General features: G+C 43.5%; 1 protein-coding gene across 1 annotated transcript in view; it reads right to left on the bottom strand.

Moving 5' to 3' along the window:
- The window catches only part of WDFY2 (WD repeat and FYVE domain containing 2), a 116040-nt gene that overhangs the window by 80091 nt on the left and 13238 nt on the right, over positions 1-22711 (bottom strand). The window contains 1 exon segment of the mRNA XM_089680328.1: positions 2745-2812. Coding sequence (XP_089536454.1) covers positions 2745-2812 — 68 coding nt within the window.

The raw sequence follows: 22711 nt of genomic DNA, 5'->3' as shown, positions 1-22711 counted from the left end.
AAAAAAGGAAATTAAATGCAGCCACCACATCGATCTTTGAAGCTCAGTAAGCTGACATGATTATTTTTATACAGTATTTAAAAGCGCCAACGGTTCGCTCTGCACTGTACATTACAAAGGGAGACAGAACATGCAACAGTACAATAACAATACAATGCGATACACGAGGGGTTCGAGGGCCCTGCTCCTTCGAGCTTACAATCTAGGAGGGGGGGGATAGTGGTACAGGAGGAGATAGCTGGACTATAGGGGATCGAGGAGGTTGTTGTCATTGAGGTGAGAGCTTAGGCGAGTGTAGACTAAGCGTTCGAGGATTTTGGATGTGAATGGGAGCAGGGAGATGGGTCCGAGGTTGTTCGGGTCATTGGGGTCCAGGGAGGGCTTTTTAAGTATGATCCATAAGGCATTTAGGCCCTTTTAGGGTCGCAGCAAAGGAGGTGAGGGGCCAATCTAGCGGAGTGTGCTGTTATCACCAGGATCTAGCAACACACGAGATTCACCTGCATGTGTATTTATGACGTGGACACTGGTGGTACTTTTTTTTTATATATCAAGTTTTTTTTGAGTGATGTGTTCACTTATTGCATTTTTATGATTTAGTTGTCATTTATATTGATGAATAGAGTGTGTTGACACTGAGCACTATCATTATTAGATACATCCCCTGATATAGGGGCTTATTAATGGTTATCTTCACTTGTAGCACCATTGTGTTGTTGCACTTTTTTTCTTCTATATGATTCACGTTTGTTCGCTAATATGTCATTATGTGTATATATAGAGATTTAGTTTATTTATGAGCGCTGCACTTATTTTTTTATTAAGTTTGGTTTATCACTTTAGGTAATAAGGTGCAGGTGTAGCAGCTTATCTTTAGCTTATTAGGATTGTGCGCAGGAGGTTTCCCCATCTTTTTAAGTATGGGGGTGATGTGCGCGTGCTTCAGAGGGGAGGGGAATGCACCGGGAGAGATTAAAGATGTGGGTGAGGGAGCGTAGGATGGAGGGGGAGGGAGGGAGGTCGTAGGAGTTGTGAGGGGATAGGGTCGAGGGGGGCAGGTGGTGAGGCGAGCGTCAGAGAAGACCTTGGAGACCTCCTCGGTAGTATTGTTGAAGGTGTGGAGTGTTGAGGGGGTTTCAGTGTGAGGAATGTTGGGTGGGGTGGCAGTCAGAGCAGTGGCGGGGCCGAGGGAGAGGGGTGATGAGGAGGTAGCTGTGTGAGAGGGGACAGGGTTGGAGAGAGTTTGAGCAGCGACGATGTCTCTGCGGATTGTGTCGAGGGAGAGGGGTGATGAGGGGCTAGTTGTGTGAGAGGGGACGGGTTTGGAGGGAGTTTGAGTAGCGGCGACGTCCTTGTGAATTGTGTCAATCTTGTTTTTGAAGTGATAGGCAATCTAAAGGGCAGTGAGTGAGGTGCTGGGTGGAGGTGGGGGCGGAGAGAGTAGAGGGTTAAAGGTGGAGAAGAGTCGGCGAGGATTGGAGGAGAGGGTCTTGATGAGGGTCAGGAAGTAGGCTTGTTTGGCGGTGTGGAGGGAGGAGGTGTAAGTGTAGAAGGCAGATTTATAGCGGGTGAAGGCTTGTAGGGATCTGGTTTCGCGCCATAGTCGCTCCAGGGCACGACTGTGTCGTTTGAGGGTTTTGGTGTGATCAGTCTGCCAGGGCTAGAGCGGTCGGGGTCTGATGTTTCGTGTGGTTAACGGCGCTAGTGAGTCAAGGACTGTTGACAGCGCGTAGTTATAGGCAGTCATAGCCGGGTCGGGGCAGGACAGGAGGAGGATGCTGTCATGGAGTCGGTCAGCTGCAGAGTGGAGGGGGGCAGGGTTCAGGTTGCTGAGATTACGGCTGGTAGTAGTATGACATTTGGGGGGGGTAGGCGTTAGAGGACGAGGAGATAGAGAAGGTAATAAGGTTGTGGTCAGAGAGAGGGAAGGGGGTGTTTGTGAGGTTGAGGGGAGCGCAGCGATTAGAGAAGACAAGGTCCAGGATATTTCCGTCAGAGTGGCACTGTGCAAGTGCAAAGGAGGAGGTTAAATGGAGGAGTTGGGATGTGGCCAGGTTGTCAATGTTGACAGGGATGTTGAAATCCCCAAGGACGATGGTGGGTAGCTCGGAGGAGAGAAAGAAGGGTAACCAGGAGGAAAAGTCATCAAGGAAGCGGGATACGGGTCCAGGAGGCTGGTAGATTACGGCAATCTTCAGGGGGGTTGGGGAGAATAGTCGGATACAGTGGGCCTCGAAGGAGGAGAAGGATAGAGAGGAGGGGTTTGGGAGGACTTGGAAGGTGCTCTGTGGTGACAGGAGCAGACCAACCCCACCACCTTTACAACCGTTGGGTCTGGGTGAGTAAGTCCAGGTGAGACTTCCATAGGAGAGTGCAGCAGGGGAGGTAGAGTCAGTGGCCTGGATCCAGATTTCCGTGATCGCTAGGAGGTTGAGGGAGCGGGAAACAAAGAGGTCGTATTACTAGCAGTGTACGTAGTGAATGACGAAAGTGAGGCTTCCCACTTGTTAGCTAGGTGTCTCATCACACAGCGGAAGCAAAAGAATGTTCAATCACTTCCGCTTTCAACATGAAACGTCATCACTTTCACACCTGCAAGGCATGTAGTGTTTCCATTTTCTGTCTATCCCCTGTAGGTGGTAATAAAGTCTACTGAAAAAAAATGCATTTTCCAATGTTGATGCTTGTGCTATAAAATGCATCTGGAAGAAACAAGTCAAGGTCACCTGTGTCAAACAACTTACCTGGCATGGCATGATATATACTAGGCCAGAACTGACCACTGTCTCTCTTCATCCAAACACGCACTGTCCTGAAAAAAGAACATTGGTGAGATCCAAGAATCATTACAGCTACACAGAGATGTGCCACAGAGCAGAGCAGTTTGTAATTACAACAGTTCTGTCACTTGAGTCTGGTCAGCCATTTTGTGCACTGGAGCGAGGTGGCATTCTACTAATCCACTACGGCAGGGGTAGGCAACCTCAGCACTCCGGCTGTACTGAAACTACAAATCCCATCTTTCCTCTGCCTCTGGGAGGCATGCCTGTGGCTGGCAGAGTCCTACAAAGCCTTGTGAGACATCTGCTGGAGTGCCATGGTTGCCAATCCATGCACTTGGAAATAGGAACCTTGGGGGATGGGACACAAAGTCTTAAGTGAGTGGCACATGGAAAACATTGTTTCAGTGTTGCTCTGAAGAACGGTACAAAGAAAAGAAAACATTCTAGGCTGGAAATAATGGATCTTTTCTGCTTTCCTTCCTCGAAATAAACATTTTCCAATTTCTGTACTCCTCCTACTCCTGACCCCTACACTGCATAAACCCCTACTCTATGCTGCATACTCCTGCCCCCTGCGCTGCAGACCACCCTCCCCATACAAGCACTATATGCCGCATACTCCTGACCCCTGCACTGCATACTGTTGTCACCCCCCACATTCCTCTGGGAGAGCTGAGGGGGGGGGGGGGGGGAACCTGCAAGGTAGGCTGCACAGGTCCCCATGATTTCTAATGGCAACCCTGGAGGGAGTACTTGTAGTCCAATGATACTTCCTCCAGCCCCATATCTAAAGTATTTGGAGAAATAATCTGCAGGAGCCAAGGAATTGAACCTGTAATCCACTGATTGTAGCAGCAATGCTTTCCAGGCTTAAATGCAAAAATAAATACATTAAATAAAATAAATCATTTTTTTTTTAATTTGGTCAATCTATATAGGTGCATTTATTTATTTTTGCAAAAGATGGACTTGTCTGATCACCTACTATAGAGTCCACAATCAGATCCCTCTGTCTGTTCTCTCTCACCTGCCAGTCCTTAACAGGTGCTCCACTGCATTCTTTTTCTCCTCCACTCTTCAGTATTCAGTTCTCTCTTTGCCTTCACTCTGCCTTGTCCTTGGAGCCATGCAGCCTAAATAAACCTAAAAACAGGTCCACTTGTGCTAGTTCATATAAAGCTGACAAATCCCACAGCTTTTTACACAGTACTCAGTCTCTGCCGCCAAAGAAGCTTATAAACTTTAATCTATACCAGGGAGACACTCCTGGATTGAAGCTGGTTAACTGATTAAACAGAAGAATATAATTAAAGTGGAACTTTACCCATAAAAACTTGATAAAAAATAATGTTCAAGGAACATACATTCCACATTAATAATTATGCTACCAAAATTAGTGTGTGCTGTAACTTGCCTCGAGTAGTGGTGCACCGAAATGAAAAAACTGGTGCCGAAACCGATGCCAAAAATTCAGAATGCATGTGGCCAAAAGCTGAACCGAAATGTCTGCGTATGTGGGAGAGGGAGGCTCCAAGTTTTTTTTGTATTTTTATCTACAGATGAAACTCGAAAAATTAGAATATCGTGTAAAAGTTCATTCATTTCAGTAATGCAACTTAAAAGGTGAAACTAATATATGAGATAGACTCATTACATGCAAAGCAAGATAGTTCAAGCCGTGATTTGTCATAATTGTGATGATTATGGCTTACAGCTCATGAAAACCCCAAATCCACAATCTCAGAAAATTAGAATATTGTGAAAAGGTGCAATATTCTAGGCTCAAAGTGTCCCACTCTAATCAGCTAATTAAGCCATAACACCTGCAAAGGGTGCCTGAGCCTTTAAATGGTCTCTCAGTCTGGTTCAGTAGGAATCACAATCATGGGAAAGACTGCTGACCTGACAGTTGTGCAGTAAACCATCATTGACACCCTCCATAAGGAGGGAAAGCCTCAAAAGGTAATTGCAAAAGGAGTTGGATGTTCCCAAAGTGCTGTATCAAAGCACATTGTCATAGAGAATTCATATTGCACTAACAGTGTGCAGCACTTTCCAAATTAAAGGGAGACACGGTACAGTTACAATACAAGAGGATTAGGAATGTCCTACTCATGACAATTTACAACAGGGGTGCTCAACCTGTGGAGCCCTTTGATGCAGCCCTCAACTTCAAACCAGGGAAGCACATGCCTGGGACTGGCAACCCATTGACCACAATCTAGGTTTGCCGATCCGCCTTCAGAGTGCATGGAGCCGGAAGCAGTGGAAGCAGGAGCTGCATAAGCTGATGCTTCCTCTGTAGCGCTGGCTCCTGTCCCAGATGAAGTGATACCAAACATATGAATAAAGAGTAGATGGTGCTGCGCTAATTCTAAGTATGTAATAGATATATTTGATACCAAACGAACTTCACCTAGGACATTAGCAGCCTGGAGAAGGAGAGAGCAGAAGCTGGAGGAGGAAAAGATCAGTGCATTAAACATCACATACACTGCACTTTTGCAATGGGCATCAATAGTACCTATAAAAGGGTTAACAACTATTAGGCTGCTTTCACACTGATCTGTGGGTGCAGTGCACCTGTGGCTTTCCTGTGGGTTACCTGCACTGAGCCATAGACTTTTATTATATCCTGCAGGTTTGGTGCACTTTCTAAAAGCGCAACAAAACTCCTGAATGCAGGAGTTTTGGTGGGCTTTCAAAAAGTGCAGCACACCCGCAAGATATAATAAAATTCTATGGCAAAGCACAGCTAACCGGCAGGAAAGCTGCAAGTGCACTGCACTGCACCTACGGTACAGGTAAACCGCAGTGCATCAGTGTGAAAGCAGCCTTATAGGGGGCTCAAGACAGTAAGGGCTTGTTTACATTTGCAGTTTGAGAGGCAGGAAAACCTCATGGTTGAGATGTGTTTTTACCGCACACCCCCGATCACAGGTGTAGTGTCAGAAGTTGCAATAGTGACCCCCATCCCATGCTCTAGGGGGCCCGTGCAGCCTCCCTGTCACATTCAGTGCAGCATATACCAGCACCATAAAGAACAAATTGTGCCGCGCTGCACTGTTGCCAATAAATTATAAATACATGAATATGTGCAAATTTCATATAGTACAATTTTACATAAATCCACTGTGAATATCAAAAATGTCCATATGCAATTCTTCACAATTCTCATGTTATCTTTAAAATACAGAAAATCTGTGCTTCTTCGTTCACCTCCAGTGTCAAAATTCACTTAAAAACTGAACCATCGAGCATCGTGATGTCAGACCCTCCCCTACGCGTTACGCCACTGGGTCATTTGGCTTAATCAGGGGGAAATTATTCAATATCAGCTGGCTCTACACAGGGTATCATCACTGCTAACATTCAGGAGGCAATTTCTTGCACAAAGCACTTTTTGTACATTGATCAAGTGAGTGTACTACTTTATATTAATAAATGAGTGTTTAAGGATAAAGCACTATGATCTTGTTATTCTCTTAACATACCCACCATTGCGGGAGAGCCATTAGATGAACGAAAGGGATCCCATTCAGCAGGATACCATCCCATCCACATTTGGCCCAATTAAAGGGACACAGGCTGTATATGACCTCACTTAACAGTTTGGTCATATATTTGAGGTGAGAGCACAACCGATGGGGGTGCATGAGTTTTGCAGTGAATTATGACAATGGAGGTGAATTAGGAAACACAGATTTTCTATATTTTAAAAGATAACACGAGAATAGTGAAGAACTGTATATGGACATTTTTTTATAATCACAGTGGATTTACAGTCAGGTCCATAAATATTAGAACATTGACACAATTCTAATATTTTTGGCTCTATACACCACCACAATGGATTTGAAATGAAACGAACAAGATGTGCTTTAACTGCAGACTGTCAGCTTTAATTTGAGGGTATTTACATCCATGTAAAATTGCACTATATGAAATTTGCACATATTCATGTATTTATAATTTATTGGCAACAGTGGAGCACGGCACAGTTTGGTATTTATGTAATTAGGCACATTTGCATGAGTATGTGTTAGGTGCAGGCGATCTACTAATTTAGATTTTGGTATGGCACTAAGCATATGTTATAGCAGCTCACAAGTCTTTGATATAATATACCGGAACCAATTCTCTCCATTTTCTTCTTGCAAAATGATGAAAGTTGGCTTCTCCTCCTCTCCCTTCCACCGGCATCTAGAGGCTGCAGCAGGAAAATGTTCATTATGCCATTCAATATAAAAAAATTGGAAATTGTGAACGGTTTAATTTCATTGTGGCCCACAACCAGTTACCAAATCACTTAAGAGACCCTCGTTCTTCAAAAGGTTAAGAACCCCTGGTATACAATATAAAAGATCCTAGATCTTCTAAACCAGACAACTAGAAAGGAGTCAGCAGGAGGCTTGCTGTATTTGTGCTAGCCCACATTGCTAAATGTCTTGACATGGTAAGAAATAGGATGGCCATACAAAGAACCTGATTTTATTCAGATATTCAACATATGCAGGACCATTAGTTGTATGGAGAGCCCATGGACATAAAAAGGAGTTAATAGTAAAGAAAATATATGCGAGCGCACCCACAAATAAAGTATAGCAGCTGTACACCAGGTAACCATAAAAACCTCTTAAAACAATATAAATCAGAAGATGCAGCGCTGGAAAAGAGATACTATAAAAATAATTATAAAAAAAGAAACAGTTCATATTGTGATATCAAAGTGACTTCAGGTGCTCTCATCTACTCATATCCTCCTGGTGGTAAGGTGCTGTGCGATAAAGTGCAGAAGAAATGCACACTCACCAGAACGCACAGTTTAATGAGCGTTTATCAATATATATTTCTCCTGTGGTCATCTGCTGGTAAAGGTGAAGTCTGGAATCCAATAGCCTCCCTCCAGTGCTCCTGGATATAATTACTAGGACATCCAAGTGATCCCTCTGGTGGTGGCCTGTGGATTGCTCTTTAATGGTTATGAACGCTCCTTCCCCAGTAGTCAGATGAATGGCTGCGAATTAATACTCCCCAGGGGAGTCAAAACAGAGACATCTCCATAGTGTAGTAGATATGTACTTTATTGGAGTAAAAACGAGGATAGTGTAGGGTAAAAATCAATTTGTATACAAGTGATTACATGGACTAACCGTCCAATGTTAAAGATGGCCGCCGGAGCTCCACGATGCCCCGGCGGCGTGACGTCACGGCGTTCTTGGCTCCTCCTTAGGACCAGGAGGATATGAGTAGATGAGAGCACCTGAAGTCACTTTGATATCACCATATGAACTGTTTCTTTTTTATAATTATTTTTATAGTATCTCTTTTCCAGCGCTGCATCTTCTGATTTATATTATAAAAAGGAGTTAATTTTCCGATATTATAATCTACATAACCAGTAGATTGTTCTTAGCAGACATTCCATCACACATCCCAAAAAATAAGATTATTCCTCCTTTCAGGACAGTGGGAAATGCCATGCAAATCATTCCATTGGCGTATAGTAAAGTACAGGGACGGACTGACCATTTGGAAACTCGGGCACTGCCCAAGGGCCCGGGGTCAGTAGGGGGCCCCACGAGATGCCCCTGGTACCTTTTTCATAGGATTTTTTGAGTTTGGCAAGGACACAGGGGCCCCATGATCCCCTATTGCCCAGGGGCCCCATGAGTTGTCAGTCCGCCCCTGGTAAAGTATAGCCTAATGTAATAAAGCCATTTATTCCAAACTGCATACAGCTATGCTGTTTCAGGCTTTTTGGCCATCATCAGTGCAGTGTATGGAATCCATGGCTTCAATGGGGTAGGGCTTGGGACCCTACGAGACAGTAAACAATAAGGGTTATGGTAAGAAGGGATTAAAGCACTCCATGTTCCCAGTATAGTAGAAGTAAACATAAGACACAGTGGAGTGCCTTTGTGTGACATCCGCATATTTTATAACCACAGAAGTAAATATAAAGATCTGTCATAGATCAAGAACTTCAGACGTGTAGCAAACACAGGAAATGCCATCAGTTCACAGGACAACAGAATGTTCCACAGAGTGAGGAAATATTCAGTTCTAACATTACATAAGCTTCCATAAAAGAGACTTGAAATAATTATAAACCAAAAAAGAACCAAGAAACTGGTCTGCAACAATACGGATTTCAATTTAAAAGTGTTTTGTATATCCAGAATTTTTTTTTTTTTTGGATAAAGTGAGGACAAGTTAGAATGCCTGTTTAATTTTTACTACTATCTGGGTCTCCATTAGGGACAAGCCACACTGGAGATTAATAGTCAGAAAAAAAAAAATGAGAATCCTCCTGTGCTAAAGGAAGTGGCCTATAGAACAGCAGCTGACACTTATAACTGATACCTTAACAGTGTAAAACAATAAAACCAACAATACTGCAGTGCTTTATTAACCCAAAGCCCCGAGGAAGTCACGAGGTTCGGTGACGTAACGCGTAGGTACGCCGTGACGCAGCTTCCAGTGCGCAGTGATGCACTTCCGGCGTTGGATGCCATTTTGGTGAACCTGAAAGTCCCCTATTCATGCAGTACACCTTAGCATGAGGGATCTGCAGTTACATTATTGGCAAAAGTGAGTGGGCATTTCTACTTTTTGGAATAAAGGAAACATTTTTTTCACATACTACACTATGGAGGATCTTTTTTCTCTCACCCTGTGGGGTGAGAGATATGCTTGACAGATAAATTCTTCCTGTGAGGCCTGATTTATCCTGTGGAGTAAGTTGGAGAGGAACTACAAGTTCCAGAATTACCTACCACGTTTGGAGTAGGATCCAGGGATATCCTGAAAGTGAAGTGGCCTGTTGGGTCGCCTAAGGGAGGTGAGGAGGCAATCTAGCCGGAGAGGATTTGAGTGTGCTGACACATTCACAGATACCATCACTGCACTATGTTGCATGTTTTTTGAAGCACTTTTATACAGACATTTATATTTAAGTGGAGTTCATTTGTGTGATCACATTTTGTCACTTTATCCCCTGTTATAGGGGTCCTGATTTAGTTTTTATGAGTTATCACAATTTATCTTTTGTGATAATAAGTTATTCACTGAATGTAGGGCACTAAGGTGACTTTAGGTCACTTGTATATTATTAACACTTGCTGCACTGGAGATTGTGGTGCTTGTGAGAACTCCCTCACTCGCTGATAGAAATGCTGCAATATTTAAGTCGCCTACAAGGAAGTGATATCCCAAGCATCCAGCTGGGGAGGGAGCAACACATGGAAGCAGGATTCTGTAATGGCTCTTTCATATGGGCGATCCGATTAAGTCCGCATATCAGTTTTTCAGGCAGATCTGATCGGATGGTCCATGTATCCCTATGGATCAAAGGGTGTAAATGGACTTGTATTCATTTACACCCACCTATCTCCAATCCCATCTGATCCACTAAATAGCAATGGATCGAGATCCGTCTAGGTGGATCAGATCAGAGGACAGTTGGGTGTAAACGGATAGCGGAGTCTGTTTATATCCCACCGCCCATAGAGCACATAGGCTCTGACCGTATCTATTCTCCATAAACTGAGTGGACACAGACCTGTCTTCCACCCGCTCTACTCTGATCAGTGGGGGGATCAGCGGACAGATTGCCTGCTGATCAAAACGTCCACTCCATGTGAAAGGTGCTTTACTCTGTCTAACCCTGTATAGAGAACCTGTCTCACAATTTGTTTTGCCAATAGAAGGATTGCTATTACTATGGCCCATAGAGATTTCCTCTTCATTACCATCATGGCAACAAAATGGTTTCACTCGATGGGAAAGGAGGGAAAATCTGCAGCGGGGGGGAACATAAAGATGCTTTTTTATGTTGTTAGCTGGACAGGAACTAAAGCGGAGTTCCAGCCATTTTTGTGTTTATTAAAATTCAGCAGCTACAAAAACTGTAGCTGCTGACTTAACACCTGTCCCAGGGTCCAGCGATGTGTTCACCTGTGTCGTCACTTCTCTCCCTCTTCTCTCACCGGAGTCAGCATCTCAGCTGTGGGCACCAGGCTGTGACATCTTACGACTTCACAGCCAGGTGCCCGCTGCGCATCCTGATTGGTCTGGCAGTTTTCTGGGACCTATGAAGTGTCCCAGAAGACTGAAGGAGAAAAGAAGGGGGGGCAAACTTCAGGCTCACTTCGCCGGAGTGAACTGACCTGGAAGCAGGAACGGGTATCTGTCAAAACCAGGTATCCGCTCCTCCCTCACCCCAAAAAATGCCAAATATGCAGTAGTGGGGGCAAACAAACGGAGCTTCCACTTTTGGGTGGAACTCCGTTTTAAGGGGAAATCTCTTTCAGAGAGCTCCAGAAACCCCAAAATTGACTGAGGTTCCAATCCTTCGCCATTCCATCCAAAAAGTTTTGGCCACACACTTTGATTTAATCAGATTAATAACTTTATTTAAGATTAGGCAAGTATAAAAAACTGTTTTTTTTAAAGACTGGTCCAAAAATCGTCTTTTCCTGACAAGTGGGAGAAAAACATAATGGTGGGACTTTGAATATTTTATTCACATCACACCATCAAAACAAATTTATGGCAATTGTTACAAGAAGGACAAGATTTGCCTTCAGAGCATAACAAAATGCCAAAAAAAATACTGTGTGTTTTAAACTTCTGCATACATCTGCCTGCGGTGTGTATACAGACGCTTATTCAAACATCATAGTGTTACTGCTAAGATTTGTGAGTTTCCTCCTTTTCTGTAAAACAAAGGTGGTGGTGGCAGTGTTAAAGGTTAATTGCGTAATTAACCTGACCAGGGGCGGACTGACAACTCATGGAGCCCCCGGGCAATAGGGGATCATGGGGCTCCTGTGCCCTTGCCCAAATTCAAAAAATCCTATGAAAAAGGTACCAGGGGCATCTCATGGGGCCCCCTACTGACCCCGGGCAGTGCCCGAGTTTCCAAATGGTCAATCCGCCCCTGAACCTGACCCAGTAACAATCGCTCTCAGGCGGCTGTCACATAGATTGTGGTCCAGTGAGCTGGGAAATCTCTGTGCAGGGGGGGCAGCTGAGAGTGGCATTGTTACGCAAGTGGCAGCGCGGTTTTAGATTGGCTAGTCCTTTGGTCACAAGTTGGTGAGAAGGACTGGGTCTGACGCCGCACCCATCACATCCATTATTTGCACATCATCATTTCAAGGGAGTCTAGCACAACCTCAGGTAAAGGGCCTGTGCGCCACAAATGTGCATTATTTCAAAGGTGTCTAAGCACATTGAGAGCAAAAAGGCCCATTTCCCTTTTCTGTACATCATGATAATTTCAAGGATGTCTAGCACAATGCCAACACAAGGGTTCATGTCTCTCATTCGTACATAATCATTTTCAGAGTTTCTGGCAGTCTCAGTCTCTTTGCACCCAGTCATCATTTACAGCCTCAGCAACAGGGTCCATGTGCTTCATGAATAATCAGCCTGCTCTGTCTATTTCAGTTTTTACTTTGATTCTATTTGAAATGAGATAACCTTTTTCAGCCTGCTTTAGGTGCCCCTAGGCATTAGATGGTTGTCTTCTGATTCTGCCAATTTTAGGAAGATCAGGCTTTGGCTGTGATGCCAATGGGCAAAAAGCAGAGTTAGCAGTCACCCCCAGGTTATTGTTCTCAGAAGGAAATGACAGTTGGCCAGCTTGGATTTACCCTGCTGCTCATTATCTTTGGGAGCAGTTTGCCAGCTTTGGCTACATAGACTTGGGCAAGTTTTGTGAATTCCTGTGTTTAAAGATAATGAATATTCAGTTGTCTCATAATGCAATCATTCTTAACCACAAGCAAATATTTCTGACCAGCTTAATATAAGCTAGAGAACTTCAATGTCTTCTTCCAGGCAGCCTACATCGTGTGCCTGTGACTAAATTACACTTATAATCCCTGAATTTTCTAAATAACACAAGAAATGGTTAACTGTACAATTGGCCCAAAATCTGGGTCACTCTTGCCTCCAAGACATAACCTGGCTGGCAACTGCTGTAATTTGTGTCAGCTAATCAGTCTCTTCTAAGGAAGGCAGATCCCACAGGAAGCATAGTAAAGGAACGACAGAACTGAAGAATACATTTCTGGGCTTTAAATCTGGATGTACCGAAACCGTCAGCTCCACAGAGGATCGCAGATTTTTCTTGCTGGTCTATGGATCAGAATGATTCTTAATCCAGGAAATTTCCAATCTACCTTTTTTGCAGCCATGTGTCCTGAATTGATAAAGTGAATACACACACACAGATAATACAAACTGTTTTATTGGTAGCCTAGGACTTTGTAATTGCAGGAAAAATAAGACCCAATTCTGAGCAACCCCTGGCTCTTTACAAAAAAAAAAAAGTGAGGAAGTTATGTGACATCACTGGTCCTCTGCATTCTCCAGAGGTAGATGAATCCTGCATGCTGCAGAGTGGTGCCGAAATATGACATTGCACAGATCTCTGCAACATTCACCTGTCAGTCCAAGAGGAATGGCACAGCATCACTAAATTTGATGAGTTTGTGAGGGATATCCTCAACTTCAGTAATTTCAGTAGCATCAGGGAAAAGTCAGATGTCCTTATGCACTTAGTTGTTCCAGACCAATGGCTTATAGTATTGAAGTAATGGGGAGGGCAGTGAAGGGGCTCTCTCATAGAAATCTACTCACCAGTGGTTTAAACAAAGTATGGTTAAAGTTTTATAGTCGTACTTCTCTTGTAGGTCACAGGAGTGCACTTACTTGTCCTCTGCAATGACCCAGAATCAGCCGACAGGGGGCTAAATCCTTGTCAGCTGATACTACAGTGCAGCTCCAGGTTCTGGAAAGGTCCCCAGCAAAAACCAGCTGTGCCCGCTCCCTCCATAGCCCGATAATCCAGTGACTGTCACCACTTTCTGCTCAGAGCTGACCGGGAACAGAGCAATCAGCATTTGTGATTGCTCAGTTCTTGGGCTTAGAGACAGCAGGGGGCCAGCTGCAGAATCAGTGTGGAGGGGAGTATGTATGTTTTTATTTTTTACCAACCCCAAACTTCTTTAAAAGGAGAACTCCCAACCACCCCCCATCTGAAACCGCGAGCATCACTAAAATATGTTTAGCAAATTAAATATGTATAAAATCAGAGTGAGAGTTCACACACTAAGAGCCAAACGGGTACAGATGCAGCAGATGCCACCTAGGTAAATATGATTTGGGGGAAAAAAATGAAATCTTGTACTTTTCTTTTAAGCATTTGTAAGGCTATAGTAATAAATAGTATGACACTCAGGAAAAAAAAAATGCTCTGCCTGGTTGTACATTAAAAAACGATAACAATTTAGAACACCGTGAAACTGGAAAGCATTTTTTAAAGTACATAGTGGAACCCAGGGACATATACAAGAATTATTCTTATAATTAAAATAGTTTTTATTAAAGCTTTCACTAAATTATCATATCCTAAACCTGTACCATTGTCACACTAGACTTCAAAATAGTTATGGAGTTAATATTTATAACACATGTACACTGTACACATATAGGCATCAATATACAGTATATCTTGTATAAACACTATCAGGGCCACTGATAAGGGGGTACCCCCGGCCCTCCTTTAGGGGGCCCTCCCCATCAGCTGCAGAGGGGGGCCTGGACAGCTGACAATCCCATCTGCAGCTACTAAATTCCATTGTTAGCCTCCTGTCACTCTATCACACAGCGGCTCAGTGTTGTGATGTTAGAGGCGCTCCACAAGTTTGACACTTTCAAGTTTCCTTCTGTTTATAGTTGATTGTAACTTTGTTTCTCTCCCCCAGACTGCTGATCCCTTTCTGTTCACTGCTCAACTCTTTATTTAACTATTTACTGATCTAGTTAATGTGTCTCATTTCCTATCACCTACAGCTCAGATCTCACATTATTATAAGATTCCTAATTGTATCTCACCACTAGTCTGATTGAATTCACAATTCCCGGTCAGTCCTGTTCCCTTACCTATAATAACATTTAGGGCCAGTTCACAATACATGTGCTTCAGTTGCTTTTTTATGCATTCAAAAACGCACATAAAAGTAGTTTATATGGTTGTCAATGTCATAGTTCACATCAGTGCTTGCAGTTCAAGTGCGTTCCGGTCGCAGAAAAAAAAAAAAGTAGAACTGTACTGTACCGCATTAAAATGCATCAAAAACGCACTGGAACGTACATGTCCCTAATTAAATTGAAGAAAAAGAGGGGGGAAAATTACCTGGAATGCATTAAAAAAAAAAAAAAAAAAAAAAAAAAACACTGGAACACGTCAAAAATACATCAAAAACGCACCGGGACACTAAAAATTTGTCAAAAATGCACATGCAAACACACATCTGGAACACATCCAGACTGCGTTTCTATAGTGTGAACCGGCCCTTAGGACTTGTTCACACCATTTGTGGTGCAGAAACACATGCAAGAGCATTCATTTTCCTGCACAGCAAAGAAACGCAATGCCCTTTGCAGATGAGTGCAGGCACCATGAATACTTAATTGAACCTCCACACGTCTAGTAAATACAGATGCATTCACAGCCACCAAAACGCATGGCACCATACTACTGTGCGGTTAATTGCAACACACTTTTAAAATAATATGCTTGCAGTATTTTTGCATGTTCCCATACGTTAGGCAGTCCTTTGAAATTAATAGGCTGAGGGAAAAAAAAAATTGTCAAAAATGCCCCACACAGGTCTGTACAGCATGAATGAGGGGGTTGTTCACATGGCTGGAGCCATCTGTTACACTATGGGGACACAGCAGCTGTATGAACACAGGTTTTAATCTGACAAGTGTGCAGGTGTAGGAAGTGGCCCTGAATGCTCACTGTCTGTGTTCAGAGTTGTACACCTGCACCCATATGTCTGTCAAATTAGGACCTGCAGCGTTTCAATAGTGTGACATAGGGTGCCTGCAAACATCTTCAAGAAGCTCCAGCCACATAAACCACTGATTCCCACTCTACAGGCCACAGCACCCATGTGAATGAGCCCCAAGACCTCAATTACACACACAGCTTTATTAACTCAGTACAGTTTTATCACTTAACAGGAATTTTGTTAGGATTGTGTACATTAATAACGTTTTTAGTGTATTTTTACCATAAATATCATTTTGATACTTTCTCTGGCGGTGGGAGGGGGCCCTGTCAGGTAGGCTGTACGGGGCCCCGTGATATCTAACAGCTGCCTTGAACACTATTATATTTTGAAAGCAATGGACTTCATTCTCCTCACCTTAGTGTCACTTGAAGTTAATGATCACTAGGGCTGGGAGTCATGACCATGTCATCTACTGCTGTGTGTATATTTCTGGAATATTTATTCCTCTGCTGCTCTACACTCAGGTGATGTGTGATCAAGGAAGAGGGGAAGGCCAATAATCAATGTGTCATAAAGGGAACATGGCATATACATGAACTGCTGCTGCTCTCTATGCACCTGCTTTATAGACCTGTCACTTCTACAAAGAGCTGTTTACGGTACGCACAATAGGATGTCAGCAAGGATGAGAAGAGGAAGCATCTTTAATAGAAAAGTATACTTTAAAAACACTGTAGATAACCCATAAATAAACAGCCCTTAGCCACCGATAGGCATCTCCCTTTTTTAACCTGTATTGTCAGAATTTAAATGAGAAGCTTGATACCAAAAGCTACAGAGATGGTTATTTTACAACATATATATAAGCCAAAGACAAGGAACCCCTCTTCCCTCCTGCACCCATGAAGGCGTTCAATTATTTATTTTTTGATGAACGCTTAATGAGAATAAAGGATGTATTTAAATTTGGATCCTGAGTTATGTTTCACATTTTAAAACAAATTTCTAAAAAGTCTTTAGGCAGCTTTTGGAATTATCTTTACAGATTCTCATTTAAGATAATCAAATGAAAACTATAAAAAATGTAAATGAAAGGTAAATGCAATAGAGAAAAAAAAAAAAAAAGGTATGAAAATGTGATATGCAGAGATTGTATGCAAATTTGATTGCTTTTCAGTTTATTATATCCTTTGTTCTAACCAGTAAAGAATTACTGCCCCCCATGCCTGGAGATTCTCCTGCGGGAAGCCCTTGAGAGATAGAACCCTCCTGTGGTCCCTCAGGCAACATGTCCCCTAAGGCTGGAGGGAACACAATAAAGGGTCTGAGGGACCGCATTAAAAGGCTGAAGGGGCAATGTGTTTTCTGATTGGAGGGAGGAGCTCCATCTCTCAAGAGCTGGCCTGGAAGGCGACTGGGTGAAAATACTGTATAGTGGAAAAAAACCCAACCCCCCCCAAAATAAACCCCCCCCAAAAAAAAACAAAAAAACAACCACATTACTCGAAGTAAGACCCTCTACTGTAAATGTAAGTTGCCTTGAAGTCCTGGTCCAATGAATTTAGAGACATTGGTACCTTGCCAATTCAGGGTCTCTTTAAAGCTCAATCCTTGGTTATAATCACCTACACAGCATTCCCCTGCAGCTTCTTTCACCATCCTCAAAACACCTAATACTTCTGGGTATGGGGGAGCATGTGGCCTTCTTAAGTAATGAGGTGCTTAATAAGCCCAGCCTCCAGTCGGTAAGGCCCCTTTCACACGAATGGACAGATCAGGTCCGACTGGGTATTTTTGAGGTGGACGCAACTAGACCATCCATTGTCCTCCATGGAGCAGCAGATGTAAAACAGACATCTGTCCAACTACACCCGGAAGACAGCTTGGTGTAAATGGACACAGTCCATTTACATCCAACAGCCCATAGAGTACATAGGGCTGTGTCCATATCTGCTCTGCATAAGCGAAGCGGACACGGACCTGTCTTCTGCCTTTTCAGCGGGGATCACCCTGCGTGAAAGGGGCCTAATTTTGAATGCTGTCACATGATAGAGGGGTTGACATCAATGCCTGTAAGATCCAGCACCAGTCAACACCGGGTATTTTAGTGACTCAGGTGGAGAAAAAAGCACCGAGGGAGTACTGTGAAGTTGAAGCAGACGTTGAGCTAAGAGCAAGGTCCACTTACTTTTCCCTACCTTCCCCCATGGTAAAAAGTTGCAATGCAGGAAAAAAAAAAAGAAGAGTTATTTTTAGTACAAGGGTGGAAGGAAGGAAAATTACTAGATTTCCCCATCAACACAGTCAGTGTTAATGTGGGAATCTCCACAGCAGTGCTATTGTTCCTGGCCAACAGAACATAATCACTGCTAGTAGCTTTAGCCGCCAGCAGTGATCGCATGCAAAAAATCCGACAGGCAGTCTCTCAGTGGATGGGCTTCAGTACAACCAGCCTGCCCATAGAGGGCCAGTCCCTGCTGCACCAGACACAACAGCATTGTTTTCTCCAAATGACCAACATAGAATTTTTTTTCACACTGACCATCGTTATGCTAGACTGGGTGGGCAAAGTCATCTCCTGTCCGACAGTAACAGTAAACTTCCAATGAGATGAAAAATAAATAAGCAGAGAAGCATGAGTTCATGTGATTGGTTAGCCCAACGCTGGGCTCATTTTCTTTCCCCCCACTGACACCAATGTTTGGGGCTCATTTTTACCCACTGACACTAGTAGGGGTAATTTGAGTGGGATAAAAGGAGACCCAATCCTTAGAAGAAAAAAATCATACTGTATGTCAGAACAAGAAGGCTACCTGCCCACTGTGCTTCCTGTATGGGAGCCTGAGTGCTGATGGGCACTGACTCATGTAAATTATCCCCTTAAGCCCCGAAACATTTACTCCCTTCACAGCCAGAGAATGTTTTGCTATTTGGCACTGCGCTATGTTAACTGGTAACTGTGTGGTAATGCAACGCTGCACCCAAATGAAATGCAGATCATATTTTTTTCACACAAACCGAGCTTTCTTTTGGTGGAATGTGATCACCACTGTGTTTTTTATTATACAAATGAAAATAGACTGCAAATTGTGAACAAACTTTTTTTTTACCTTCGGCTATAAAACATATCTAATAACAAAAAAAAAAAAATCAAATATCTTCATAAATTTAGGTGCCAAAATGTATTCTGTTTCATGTCTTTGGTAAAAAAAGAATAAAAAAATAAGTGTATATTAATTTGTTTGTGTGAAAGTTATAGTATCTACAAACTATGTGATATATACTGGAATTTTTATTTATTTTTATTTTCTAGTAATGGCGGCGAACAGCAATTTATAGTGGGACTGTGATGGTGCAACAGGCAAGATTGTAAGCTCCATGAGCAGGGCCCTCATCTTCCTTCTGTACTGAAATGTATATATTGTAAAGTGCTGCGCAAACTGTTGGCGCTATATAAATCTTGTATAATAATAATTATAACTGCCACTGAAATCGCCAGTAACATTAATAGTGATCAGTGCTAATAATATACTGTACACCAGGCATGTCCAAAGTCCGGCCCGCGTTCCGGACTGAAACGGCCCCACAGGTGAGCTACCCAAATATATAACTTACGGCCCCCGGTAGTGATTCCCTGAAAGCTACTGAGGACTCCAGCGATCTCTTGACATCATCAGCTGGCGCAGGAAGGAGAGCCCAAATCTTGCGACGTCCGAGATCTCGTGAGATTTGGGCTTTCCTTCTCTGTGTGCCGGCTGATGATGTCAATTCCCGCTCGACAGATCCCTGGATTCCCCTGTGGCGTTCGCAGAATCACTAGTGGAGGGCCGTAAGTTATATATTGGGCAGCTCATCTGTGGGGTCCGGAACGTGGGCCGAGGGATCCCAGGTGGTGCGCAGGGAATTACTACTGGGGCTACCATTTACCATTATTTACTGTGTCTGCAGTCTCTGGTCATCTCCTGTACTGTGTCCGCAGTCTCTGGTCATCTCCTGTACTGTGTCCGCAGTCTCTGGTCATCTCCTGTACTGTGTCCGCAGTCTCTGGTCATCTCCTGTACTGTGTCCGCAGTCTCTGGTCATCTCCTGTACTGTGTCCGCAGTCTCTGGTCATCTCCTGTATTGTGTCCGCAGTCTCTGGTCATCTCCTGTACTGTGTCCGCAGTCTCTGGTCATCTCCTGTACTGTGTCCGCAGTCTCTGGTCATCTCCTGTACTGTGTCCGCAGTCTCTGGTCATCTCCTGTACTGTGTCCGCAGTCTCTGGTCATCTCCTGTACTGTGTCCGCAGTCTCTGGTCATCTCCTGTACTGTGTCCGCAGTCTCTGGTCATCTCCTGTACTGTGTCCGCAGTCTCTGATCATCTCCTGTACTGTGTCCGCAGTCTCTGGTCATCTCCTGTACTGTGTCCGCAGTCTCTGGTCATCTCCTGTACTGTGTCCGCAGTCTCTGGTCATCGCCTGTACTATGTCTGCAGTCCATTGGTTCAGAATTTTTTTTTCCTGTTTTTTGCCTCTAAAACCTAGGTGCGTCTTATGGTCAGGTGCATCTTATGGAGCGAAAAATACGGTATCAATTTGGGCTATAATGGATTGGTGCTCAGGATCACTTGACGTCATCAGACAGTGCAAGGAGAAACAAAGCCCAAATCTCGCGACCTCCGAGATCTCGCGAGATTTGGGCTTTCCTTCTCCCTGTGCTGGCAGAGTGATTTAACACCTGTTTAGATTTGTCATCCAAGTCACAAAATGAAAAGTATGCCGTTTTCAATAAACTTTTGCATTTAATGTTAATGGTTCATCAGAATGTCGGGCAAAATGGTCGGCCCTCGCACATGTTCACTTCATCAAATCTGGCACTCTTCCAAAAAAGTTTGGACACCCCTGCTGTACACTGTCACTGTACTAATGACACTGGCTGAGAAGGGGTTAACATCTAGGGGAAATCAAGGGGTTAATTCCACGCCTGGCAAATGTTACGCAGGCCATAGACGGGTCGTTTATTGGCCGAATTTTCGTCCGAACGAAAAATTGGCCGATATTCACACCGTTAGGGTGGCAATGCCATCGGCTGTTTTTCTCGTATCTTCTCGTTTCTTTTTATCGGTCATGCTGGAAAATCCACAAAAAATGGACGTTTTTTCGTAAGCATTGGTGGCAGCATCGACCGATTTTTCGTTTATCGGCTGACAATTCATCCAATAAATGGCCCGTCTATGGCCAGCCTTAATGGATGTACTGTGTGCGGCTTTTCACGACGCAGTTCTTTCTGTTCAGAGCCCTCTGTTGTTTGTCAACACAGGGCTCTTGGCTGCGATTCCAAACAGCTGATCAGCAGGTCCCAGCCTTGAATCATTGGCCAGGATCTGCTGACAAACTCCCGCTATGTCAAATCACAGGGGAGTAGGCAGGTGGGGACATGTGCCTGAAACTGGCAGCGACATACAGGTACGTTGCTGTGCCTGTAGCTGCCGACCCACCGCAGTATATGTACTGTGGCAGGTCGGCATGCGGTTATACAACCCTAACAGACAATATTTTATTGAGCAAATAGCTGACCATCTTAAAGTATGTGTACGGATTGTATCTTTGTGGGTGTGGTACTTGCGGCATCACTGTAGAACTGATCTGCATAGAAATGTTTCTGGTGGAGTCACTACAGAACAGCGTGTTACTGCGGTAAGGACAATAATCTTTTTTAGTTTATAAGAGTAAGGAAGGGTTGAAACCTCTACCAGGTTGTTTTTTCCTTCAAAAACGACATGTTATGAACATCTGCTTCCTGTATTCCATGCATTAACTTGTCCACTTGTGTGATATAAGCAAGCATGCTAATGCATATTGGACTAATACCTCCCTCCAGAAACGTACACAGAATTTCTGTTACTTTATAGAGGTAGCCCTGCTCAATGATACAAACAGCCATGCAGACGTGGGTCAGTGTTATCTACTGGCATTTATATCTGGTAAAGCCTCAAGATTTTATAAAGTATGGAGTCGGGAAAAAATATCCAGTGTGTGCGAGTTCTAATGCCGAAAATATCTTGATAATGATGGGGTAGAACAAAATAGACAGATTTGTTCAAGCTAAGTCCACAACTACAGCCGACCATACGTGGATTAAAATTCGGGGCCAAACAAATTTTAGTCCATGTATAGGCAGGCTGATTGTACAGAAGTCTATCTGTGGATTGACTTCTGTACAACCAACCTGTCATGTTTTTCCCATTTGATCAGTCCGTCTGCCTATAGCCGGAAGTGCTGATTGGTGTATTTTGATGGTGGGGAAGTCTCCCCACTTGCAGAATACAATAACTCAGCGGGAAGGATTCCCCCATCCACATCCAGTGTGTGGATAGGGGAAACAGACTTTTTTTTTTCCACTCAAACCACTGGTTGAACAACAACAATAAAAAAATGACTAAGGCTTGGTTCACATTTGTGCAGGAGGTGCCGCTGTGGGACCCACACAAATACCTGCAGCCGCACCACCAACACAGAGAAATGCGTGGTCTGCAGGTGGGTGCCATTAATTCTAATTTTATTCTCCCTGCTTTACTACAAGCAGGTGGCAAGTGGTTGAAATGTTTATTAGGAAACATTTACTTGTGTGTGCAAAACAATTATTTATATATCTGAAAGCCACGATGAGTGGATATTGTGCCAACAGACAGTCTTTGTGTAGCCTTTTAAGACAAACGAATATATTTCTCATTCAGAATCCGTCTCTTCCAGCTCCTTTTAACTGCAAATAGAAAAAAAAGGCTAATGTAGCCACACTTTGATCTGAGATCCAGTTCCATGACAACAACCTGGATACTTTACAGTAAATCTGTTCCAAATCTGAGCAATTCTAATTTAGCTAATGAGGAGGTTAGATACAGTGAAAGCTACCGCATGTCAAACCAAACGGTAGATGCAGAAATCTAGACAGCTGAAGTACATGCAAATCTCAGCTGTTCCAACACAGAGTCAACAGCCTATTTCAAAAAGCAGAAGGGAGGTCAAGTTATGTTATTACAAGAAAATCATGAGATTAGTATGTCATTTTATTTGCATACCTCTCTAGGTCTTCTGTGTTCTGGCCATTTATTCCGGAACGCATAGGTACAG

This window comes from Staurois parvus, unplaced genomic scaffold (assembly GCF_062004578.1).
Source record: "Staurois parvus isolate SC_StPar_1 unplaced genomic scaffold, SC_StPar_1.0 ptg000242l, whole genome shotgun sequence".
In the NCBI taxonomy this organism is placed as follows: domain Eukaryota; kingdom Metazoa; phylum Chordata; class Amphibia; order Anura; family Ranidae; genus Staurois; species Staurois parvus.
Note: the sequence above shows the minus strand (reverse complement) of the source record. Positions and strands in the feature narration are given on the sequence as shown.